Below are 10,704 nucleotides of genomic sequence, written 5' to 3'. Positions count from 1 at the left end.
AGACGGGCTTCTGGTTAGATTGTCGCACTATTTTGCACTTTGATTCATCAACGAAGCAATCTTTGTAGTTAAAATCACGTGTCCATTCACATCCTGAGAATATATCTGGGCTAAAATGGAAGGGAGACAGACGGGCTTCTGGTTAGATTGGTGCACTATTTTGCACTTTGATTCACCAAGCAGTCTTTGTAGTTGCAGTCACGTGTCCATTTACATCCTGAGAAGATATCTGGGCTAAAATGGAAGGGAGACAGACGGTCTTCTGGTTAGATTGTGGTCGCACTATCTTGCACTTTGATTCATCAAGCAGTCTTTGCAGTTGCAGTCACGTGTCCATTCACATCCTGAGACGATATCTGGGCTAAAATGAAAGGGAGACAGACGGTCTTCTGGCTAGATTGTAGTCGCACTATCTTGCACTTTGATTCATCAAGCAGTCTTTGTAGTTGCAGTCACGTGTCCATTCACATCCTGAGAAGATATCTGGGCCCACCCGTTTCCCTCACTCAACGGAGAAGAGGGAACTAAGCTGAGTGTCGCGTCACAAACGCGGGCGCGGCGCGTACGCATCGTACCGCGGAGCGCGGGGCGGGCGCCGCTACCTGCGAGCAAGAAACAAGCTATAATCTGGTCTGCGAGCACGTAGAATTTTGTCCAATGACCCCAAGCTACCCATCCTTATCGCTCGCGCGTAATTATGTTGCTGTCGCGCTCGCACACTCACTGCGGGCGTCTGTCGCAGTCGCGCCGGCTCACAGACCGGGCTTTAGAAACAAACGATGAAAATTGGTGTGGATTGTGTCATAAATGTATAATGTAAAGCCCGGTTTCCACCAAGGCGGAGCGGTGCGGAGACGAGGAGGTCGCAAGCAATACTGGGCTGTTAGCTTTTTTATTTTTGTCACTTGACGTTTCAAAATCGTTTGACCATACAAAGGTAAGTGTAGCAGTTTTCCAGCTACTTGCTTAGTGTAGGCACACACTGGGCGACACGCTACAGCGAATGCTCGGCTTGTCGCCCAGTGTGCGCCTACACTTAAGCTGAGTTGCACCACCTTCGTTCGTTCGTTGGTTTCAGCCGAATGACGTCCAATGCAGGACAAAGGCCTCCTCTAAGGTTTTCTGCGCACCTGCGCTACCTTGACCGTAACTATAACGATAACCAGCGTTTTTTGTGTGGAGTTTGACAGATTTTTGACGTTTGTCTAAGTCAAAGTAAGATGGTGCAACCCAGCCTTAGTGCAGGACAGTTGCGACTGCCAGTCATCAAGTGGCTTACCTACAGTAGTGATGCTCTATTGCTAGTCAAAAAGGAGCTCTAACTTACCTGTAATAATGGTGTGGGTTTTTGTGACGTTTGTCAAAGTCAAAGTAAGATGGTGCAACCCAGCCTTAGTGCAGGACAGTTGCGACTGCCAGTCATCAAGCAGCTTACGTACAATAGTGATACTCTATGTTGTTAGTTAAAAACCGGCAAAGTGCGTGTCGGAGTCACGCACAAAGGGTTCCGTACCATTGATTTATGAAATTAAAATTATTACTTTTTATTTAAGTTATTAGTATGAAAGATTACGCGGTAATAAGCGGTTTACGATTTACGAGGTATTAAAAAAAAACTACTTACTAGATCTCGTTCAAAACAATTTTCGTTGGTAGTTTTTATAGTAATGTACATCATATGTTTTTTTTAGATTTTTCATTATCTTATTTTAGAAGTTAGAGGGGGGGGGGGACCAACTTTTTTCCACTTTGGAAGCGTCTGTCACGCAAACTATTCGGTTTAGAAAAAAAGTATTTTAGAAACCTCGATATCATTTTTGAAGACCTATCCATAGATACCCCATACGTATGTGTTTGATGAAAAAAAAATTCACAGACAGACAGACATGACGAATCTATAAGGGTTCCGATTTTTGCCATTTGGCTACGGAACCCTAAAAAGGAGCTCTAACCTACCTGTAATAATGGTGTGGGTTGTGCGGCCACTGCTGCGGGTAGGAGTCGGGCCAGCGCGGCGAGCTCAGCGCCGGGTTCGCTACGCCCGCCGCCATTGGCGGGGCTGATACGTTTGTTGCTATACTACTACCTGGAAATTTAATAAAAGATTAAATTAGTAACTAGTTTCGTTCCTTGCTCGACAGTCGCAAGTCTTCACAAATCCGAGTTTTATTCTTTTCATTCGATACAGTTCTGTTACTGGGTTGAGTATATAAATGCAATGAGGGCTATCGTTTTTATACTTAACAGTTGGCACCCCTGGCGATTGACAGGACCTTACTCTACAGTGGCGCCATCTTGATGAGTGCAAATGCGATAGTCCTCCTACCACTTTAGCGCTCACAAGTTGGTGCCACTGTCTTCGCGACTAGCAAGTGACAGGACCTTACTCTACAGTGGCGCTAACTGGTGAGCGCTAAAACGATAGCCGTCATTGATATTTATTGTTATTTGTAAAGAACTGATGACTGAAAGCCAAGATATGCTGACTCAGTAAAAAATTCTACTCAGTTGTGACTACACATACGTGTTAGAGGAGTTCAGGAAGATAATTTTTCCGTAGCATTGTAACTACATACAATAAACTAACGCTGAAATATGAATCGCTACTTTTATTGTGCGATCACATGAATCACATTAATAATCACCATTTAATTTTTTTTTATTTCTTCGCTACGTCTTGTCTATGCAAATTAAATATTAACATCCTGTTTCGGGAGTTGTAGTTAAGATAGTCAAATTCTCAGTGGTTGAGTTCTGTGGCCTAATTCACGTATTTTGACAGTCAAGATCTCGCTGACATTCAGAAGTCCTCCCATTGTAAAACAGTTCTAAATCCGTATTCACAAGGGTTGTTTTGATAGAACGATTACTCCATAGGATCGCAACTCAGCGATTTGTTGTCATTGACGTTTTGTTACGTCGTCCCATTGAAAAACAGTTCTAAATCCGTATTCATAAGGGTAATTTCGATAGAACGATTACTCGATAGGGTCGCATTCAGCGATTTGTTGTCGTTGAAGATTTTCTACGTGAATTTATTTATTTATTTAAACTTTAATGCCAAAATAAATTTGTGCATAAGGCGAACTTAATGCACTAAAGCATTCTCGACCAGTTTAGCTTTGGGTTGAGCACAAAAGAAATTTGAATAAGGCTACTGATCATCACTTTCCACCACGTTTCATCCCAGTTACAGTTAAACAGCGTAGTTACCCGGCGGCGGCTGGTAGGGCGCGGGCGGCTGGTAGGGCGGCGCGTAGTAGGGCGGCGGCACCGACACGTTGTGCACCACGCCTGCCGTCAGCACGCCGCCCACGCCAGAGACGCCAGAAACACCCGCCACCGACCCCACCGGCTGCTGCTGTGGAGTAAGTATACATGGTTGGATACATTTTGAATTGCAAGAATATTGATAGCTCACTTCACTTTTGCTCATACGAGTGCAAAAACAGCAGTTCAAGGAGCTCAAATTCTCTAATCACCAACATCGCTACAAATAGTCTGTACGGGCCTAGATAGGTGGTTGCTTTCTGAAGTAGGAATATAAACTACTTGGCCCAATAAACTAAACTCACTTCATCGGAGCTAACTGAAATTAGGTTTATACTGGGTATTGTAAGCACATTGCTCTTCTGACAGAGAACCCCACAATAATACTAGCTGCCTTCACGGCTGGCGGGAAAACAATTTAATAACTACATACTAGCTTTTTCCCACAACTTCACCCGAGTAACAACCCCCTCACCCCACCCACTAGTTTTTCGAACGTCGTCAATGCATGGGCATGACGATGACGCTAATGTTTGAAAGGATTTATTGCACGCGTCTCACATCCCAAAAACCAGTCTAAATGTCAATCTGTATGTAAACTTACCGGATAGTAGTTATAGTAGTTATGCTGCTCGGGCTGGTCGTGTATGGGCACGGTGATGAGGTTGGTGCGGCGGGTGCGGTCGCCGCCCGCGCCCGTGCCCGGCCCGCGCGGGTCGTTCGAAGTCGGCGCCATCTGGGGAATCAAAGGACTCTACATTAGATCAGAAATGAGGAGATCCGTAGGAGAACCAGAGTGACTGACATAGCCCGCAGAATCGCTAAAATCAAGTGGCAGTGGGCGGGGCATATAGCTCGTAGAGCTGATGGCCGCTGGGGCAGGAAAGTTCTCGAGTGGCGACCACGAGCCGAAAGACGTAGCGTGGGCAGGCCTCCCACTTGGTGGACCGACGATCTGGAAATCTTTGGGGGAGGCCTTTGTCCAGCAGTGGACGTCTTTCGGCTGAAACGAACGTACGAATATTAGTTAGCAGTGGATTATAATGCCGGCTGTACATGACGAGAGCCCACGAGACAGGCCGAGTGCGAGAGAGTACTCGGGAGCTCTCGCGGTGTCTCGCTGTCGCTCGCTCACTCTCGCGGTGTCTCGCTGTCGCTCGCTCACTCTCGCGGTGTCTCGCTGTCGCTCGCTCACTCTCGCGGTGTCTCGCTGTCGCTCGCTCACTCTCGCGGTGTCTCGCTGTCGCTCGCTCACTCTCGCGGTGTCTCGCTGTCGCTCGCTCACTCTCGCGGTGTCTCGCTGTCGCTCGCTCACTCTCGCGGTGTCTCGCTGTCGCTCGCTCACTCTCGCGGTGTCTCGCTGTCGCTCGCTCACTCTCGCGGTGTCTCGCTGTCGCTCGCTCACTCTCGCGGTGTCTCGCTGTCGCTCGCTCACTCTCGCGGTGTCTCGCTGTCGCTCGCTCACTCTCGCGGTGTCTCGCTGTCGCTCGCTCACTCTCGCGGTGTCTCGCTGTCGCTCGCTCACTCTCGCGGTGTCTCGCTGTCGCTCGCTCACTCTCGCGGTGTCTCGCTGTCGCTCGCTCACTCTCGCGGTGTCTCGCTGTCGCTCGCTCACTCTCGCGGTGTCTCGCTGTCGCTCGCTCACTCTCGCGGTGTCTCGCTGTCGCTCGCTCACTCTCGCGGTGTCTCGCTGTCGCTCGCTCACTCTCGCGGTGTCTCGCTGTCGCTCGCTCACTCTCGCGGTGTCTCGCTGTCGCTCGCTCACTCTCGCGGTGTCTCGCTGTCGCTCGCTCACTCTCGCGGTGTCTCGCTGTCGCTCGCTCACTCTCGCGGTGTCTCGCTGTCGCTCGCTCACTCTCGCGGTGTCTCGCTGTCGCTCGCTCACTCTCGCGGTGTCTCGCTGTCGCTCGCTCACTCTCGCGGTGTCTCGCTGTCGCTCGCTAACTCTCGCGGTGTCTCGCTGTCGCTCGCTCACTCTCGCGGTGTCTCGCTGTCGCTCGTTCACTCTCGCTCCCGTGTTCGCATATGAGATTGTCTCGAGAAATTCGGGACAATCTGGGATTTCTCGGACGAGTGTACAGCCGGCATAAACAGAATGTGGACAATTCCATGTCTTTGATTATATCAAAATATTGTAATAAACTGATATCCGTACAGGTTATAATACAGTTTATTAGTAACACAGTAAATAAAAATCTTGCATATACACATGAAAGTACAACACTATATTGTGGATAGGGTTTTAGATTCTATGAATATTTAAATGAAAACTATTTTTTTTTGTACTATAGGCAGGAGTTCCAGCTACCCATTTCCGATGTCATCTCGTTCTTTTGCAAAGAATCATCATTTGATGAGAGTGAGAAAAAATACAGAAATGGGTAGCTGGAACTGTGGCCAATGCCCAATAAACACGTCCTCCACTATCAACAATCTAAGGTAATTTAAAAAATCCAGTTAAATAAATATAAATAACTTACAGATAAAGGTTTCACAATGGCCACAGAACTGGTTGAAGGTGGTTCAGGATCAGGCTTGACGTCACCAGCTGCCGAAACGTGTCTGTGGTTGATGTGGGCTTGCAGGTCTCTCTGTACATGAAAATGAACACATTTTTTTACAGTAATTCACACAGAGAAGTCCTGGATGGATGGACGCAGGCCGCTACTAATCGATCAACATGGAAATCATTGGGGGAGGCCTATGTACAGCAGTGGACGTCCTATGGCTGAAGTGATAATGATGATGACAGAAAAGAGAATTTACACAATTTAATAATTTATTTAAGTGTAAAATTCATTTTCCTAATAATTTTAACTTGCCTGTGAAAGATATGTTCTCCTGCATCCTGTGTTCCCATATCGAGTCCCAGAATGAGTGCACATGTAAACTGTGCCGAGACCAGTCTGTTCAACTCGCAACACCTGCATTAAACGTGAAAGATTTATAATATAAGGCCTGTTAATAGTTTTACAGTTTAACTCGGTTATTTTTTGAATAAAAAAGTACCTTTTCTCTACATCTCGGACAGTGAGTATGCTCAGCTCTTGCACATGATAAGCAAAACACATGTTTGCATGGTATCTGTAAAATAATAGTTATCATTTTAAAAAAGATAATGTTTTCAAGATAATTTATGCACATTGTAAAATAATACCATATAAAACTCACCATACGTCCATAAATAAGAATAGGTTTTGAGCATATATCACAGCAATAGATCATGGGGTTCAGAACTTTCTCCCCGATTAGGTTTGCACGGTGGCTCCAATCGAGACGCAACATTGGCTCTGGGGGGCCTCGTTGTAGAGTTGTGAACACTGGGGCTTCCAGCTGAGATATGTCCGACGGTACTTCCACTGTGGACATATTCACATGTGCAATATTAAACGAGTAATGAAACTCAATATTAGTATCTGATAACATTGGGCTGATCACAGGATTATCAAATAATTACGCAGATAAAACGAAGATAACGCTAAATGGAAATGTTTGTATTCACTAATTGACTCATTTTGTATACAAACACAAAAACAACACAAATGGTATTAAAATTTTCTTTGAAATAAAATTGTTGTACATGATTACCATATAATTCATGACATAGCTTTTAAACTACTAGTATTACTTACATTTTGGCGGCTCGGCCTGCTCAATTTCTTCTTTAGGTTCTTCAGTGACCACTTCTTCTTGATCTTGCGAAGTTTCTTCTACAGAGCATTCCTCTTCGTCACTAGACATCACTTTGGGCACTTTCTTGCCCCTGCCTCGGCCTCGGCCTCTGCCCCTACCACGGCCACGGCCTCGGCCTCGACCACGAGCATTTCTTTTCTCGTTGTTCATTTCAAGATGATAAAAAAGATGTAAAATGTAGTGTTGGCTTCCTAACCTCTTACGAAATAGATTTTACAAGAACTCTTGATTGCTTTATAACGTACACAGAAAGGAATATTTTATTAATTAATAACGGTATGTGCCATACTTTATTCGTATTTATCACAATTAATCACAAAGTTACAAAAAAATCTCTGCCCAAAAGAATCTAATCTACCTTAGGGATGAGCAATATGTATTTTCATTCAATTACTTGTTCAATTGTATTTAATCGATATAGTGAATCGATTATCTGCAAGTAATGAGTTGAATCAAAATATTTTGTATTTCATTTAGACCAACATTAGGCTCTTACTTTTTTTTTTTTTTTTTTTTTTTTTAATATATTNTAAATTACAGCATATTGTTAGTGACATTGAGCATACATTTTTTTTAAATACCTTCGCGAAGTAAAACTTCTGTACGTAGTACTTATTATTATTCTGTGGTAGTACTTATTATTCTGTGGTAGCTGTGCTACTATAATAGACGGGCGCACGTGGCGTGCAAAAGTTTTAGCATAGAACCTTCTTCTGTTACCAGACTTAATTACCACTTGAGGACAACTTATTAACCAGTGAAAAAGTGACATAAAATCAGTCTATTTTGTCAAGCTATTGCTAATTATAAGAAACACCATTTTACAATACGTGATAGTATGAACTTCGCCTTTTTCTTCGTCGCTGCACTCTTACCAGAGTAGTCGTGATCGTCACACTGGTTTGGTGGCTAGCTTTAAAATCCGTCGCCATTCAACTATGAGCTAGGATGATCTTAGACCGTAAGTCTTATAGAATAAAGTATACATTACCTTGATCATAGAGTGCACATAGCTCTCGGGCCCGGTGAACTCGGTGGGGTCCTTGACCCGTACCAGCACCATGAAGTAAAGATAGTGCCACATGTTGTGTTCGCTTTTTATGTGTTCCTCGAACGAGACCGTCTTGTTGTCAAAGGCTGACCTGTTCAATCCTGCGAACAAAACAATAAATATACAGAGTTATGTATTGGACATAATGTATAAAGAAAGGCGTTGTCATCATTATTAGCCCTCGATCGAGTCCCTACGATATTACGCACAAACGTAGATCCCTACTTTGATCACAGTACATTCAGTTGTCCCTATCATATTAGACACAGGACACTTACGGGTCTGTACCATAATAGGCTTGGAACACTGCGCCGCGCTCCGCCGCGGTACGCGGGACGACAGTTTTAATCATTGTATGCAAGTACCTCAGTTTGTATAGACAACACGCGCGGCACAACACACTGACAACGCGTCTGCGCGTGGGATTTTTTATATGAAATCACGCGGACCGCGGCGCAGTGTGATAATCGCCTTACGGGTACTTACTCTAGTAGTAATATGAAACTCTACCTTGATTACTGAGCATTTACGGGACCATACTATATTTGTCTCAAAACACAAGCCGCACAACTCACCACAAATAAAACAGGTGTTCTTGAGTATCAGCTCCTTCTGCTGTTTCTCGCTTCTAAGATCGGCGAAGGTGTCGATGATGACGCCGAATATCAGGTTCAGCACGATGATGATCACCACGAAGAAGAAAAGTAGATCGTACACCACGCGCGCAACGAACAGAGGCTCCTGGAATGATAGTGTATTTAGCGATTTGGATCACTGCTTGTAAGTTATTGTTTAAAAGAGAAAACAAAGATTTTGCCTAGTCTTTAATTTTTGAAAGTTTCAAAATTCTCTCAAGCCGGGTAATTCCAGTAGAGTAAAATAGGACCAACTCCACTTTTTTCGTGAATGTCGTATGAGGAGATTAAGGGAGAAATATGCGAACATCAGGCCTCCCCAACCTTCTTTTTATGTGACAGGAGGCAAACGAGCAAACGGATCACCTGATGGTAAGTGATTACCGTCGCCCATAGACACCCGTCTAGAAACCTGTCTAGCCTGCGTCCAAATCCTGCAGTTGCTTCTGGTAAATTAGAGAGGATTGTCCTCTTGCCACTGCCACAGACTATGACCTGGTTAAGATGATTACGCATCTTACAGAATTGATAGGTTAATATTGTCAGGCGCTGGGTGCGGGCCGCTTTCATTCAGCTAATCAAGAAATCGTTGGGGAGCCGCTTCCAACCAGTTACTCTGAAAAATTATTATTGCGGGAGGCCTATGATCAGCAGTGGGAGTCTTGTGGCTGAAATGACAAACTCACAAAGCTAGCAGGGGCGCGGAGTAGTTAAGATTGTTAGGCGCCGGGTGCGGGCCGCTTCCAACTAGCTACTCTGAAAACTTATTGTTGAGGAAGGCCTATGTTCATCAGTCGGTCCTGTGGCTGAAATGACGACGATGACGTCACTCACGAAGCTAGCAGGGGCGCGCAGGATGTCCCCGATGCCGCCGCCGTTCCGCAGCCCCTGGTTGAGGGTGGTGACGATGCACATGATGAGCGAGTCGCAGCTGCGCTCGCGCAGGTCGCCGCCCACCGACACGAAGCGCGAGCGCGAGCGCCGGCAGCTCGAGGGAGAGAGGTACTTCGAGCTGCCGGAGCAGTCGTCGCAGGTGGGACCTACTGTCACGAGGTCGCTTGGAGCCCGGAGGACACTCATAAAGCTGTGAGGATCCGGCAGAGTGGAATAGGACTACTCACTCTTTCAGGGGATGACGTAGGAGGCGACTGAGGGAGCAATATGCCAACATCAGGCCTTCCCAACCCATCTAGTCCGCACGTGAGGACTCCTGCAGTTGCCTGTAGTAAATTAAACTCCGATCGCCGAGCACGTAGAATTTCGTCCAATGACCCCAAGCCACCCATCCTTATTGCTAGCATGTAATTATATTCCTGTCGCGACTGTGCAATGGGCGGCCGCAGTGAGTGTGCGTGCGCGACAGCAATATAATTACGCACGAGCGATAAGGATGGATAGCTTGGGGTCATTGGACGAAATTCTACGTGCACCGCGACCGGACTATAGAGAGGGTAGTCCTTCTAGAGTGGAAAGTAAATGACCTGATGATGGCGTATCTTGGAGAATTACTAGTTAGTTTTCAGCTGGCCAATCTAGGATGCGCGAACGCACGTCAATTGTTAGACATCAACGCAGTGGACCAAGATCGTGACGTATCTTGCAGAATTGATAGGTTAATATTGTCTGGCACTGGATGCGGGCCGCTTTCATCCAGCTAATCAAGAAATCGTAAGGGGAGGCCTATGATCAGTAGTAGGCCTCTAATGGCTGAAATGATGAAGAACACGAACTCACAAAGAAATAGTTGGGGAAAGGCCTATGATCAGCAGCTGGCCTCCTGTAGCTGAAATGATGATGAAGAATATAGTACTCACAAAGCTAGCAGGGGCGCGGAGTAGTTAATATTGTTAGGCGCCGGGTGCGGGACGCTTCCAACTAGCAACTAGAAATTTTTTTGTTGGGGGAGGCCTATGTTCAGCAGCGGATCCTGTGGCTGAAATGACGATGATGACGTCACTCACGAAGCTAGCGGGGGCGCGCAGGATGTCCCCGATGCCGCCGCCGTTCCGCAGCCCCTGGTTGAGGGTGGTGACGATGCACATGATGAGCGAGTCG

General features: G+C 46.0%; 2 protein-coding genes across 2 annotated transcripts; both read right to left on the bottom strand.

Moving 5' to 3' along the window:
- Nucleotides 1-394: 394 nt before the first annotated feature.
- On the bottom strand, nt 395-7,319 carry Hakai (E3 ubiquitin-protein ligase Hakai). Its single transcript, XM_028307224.1, has 9 exons — nt 6,903-7,319; nt 6,442-6,629; nt 6,280-6,354; nt 6,093-6,194; nt 5,751-5,861; nt 3,875-4,006; nt 3,214-3,361; nt 1,957-2,086; nt 395-602 (listed from the first exon to the last, which is right to left on the bottom strand). Exons 1-9 carry the CDS (start codon nt 7,111-7,113, stop codon nt 599-601), a joined length of 1,101 nt encoding a protein of 366 aa, XP_028163025.1. The 5' UTR covers nt 7,114-7,319; the 3' UTR covers nt 395-598.
- A 587-nt stretch (nt 7,320-7,906) lies between these two features.
- LOC114354719 (inositol 1,4,5-trisphosphate receptor-like) lies at nt 7,907-9,895 on the bottom strand. Its single transcript, XM_028307256.1, has 3 exons — nt 9,484-9,895; nt 8,590-8,755; nt 7,907-8,115 (listed from the first exon to the last, which is right to left on the bottom strand). Exons 1-3 carry the CDS (start codon nt 9,727-9,729, stop codon nt 7,907-7,909), a joined length of 621 nt encoding a protein of 206 aa, XP_028163057.1. The 5' UTR covers nt 9,730-9,895.
- Between the last annotated feature and the right edge of the window lie 809 nt (nt 9,896-10,704).

Source organism: Ostrinia furnacalis, unplaced genomic scaffold, assembly GCF_004193835.3.
Source record: "Ostrinia furnacalis isolate ACB-3 unplaced genomic scaffold, ASM419383v2 OfSCF2147, whole genome shotgun sequence".
In the NCBI taxonomy this organism is placed as follows: domain Eukaryota; kingdom Metazoa; phylum Arthropoda; class Insecta; order Lepidoptera; family Crambidae; genus Ostrinia; species Ostrinia furnacalis.
This window is presented reverse-complemented; position numbering and strand designations above follow the sequence as displayed.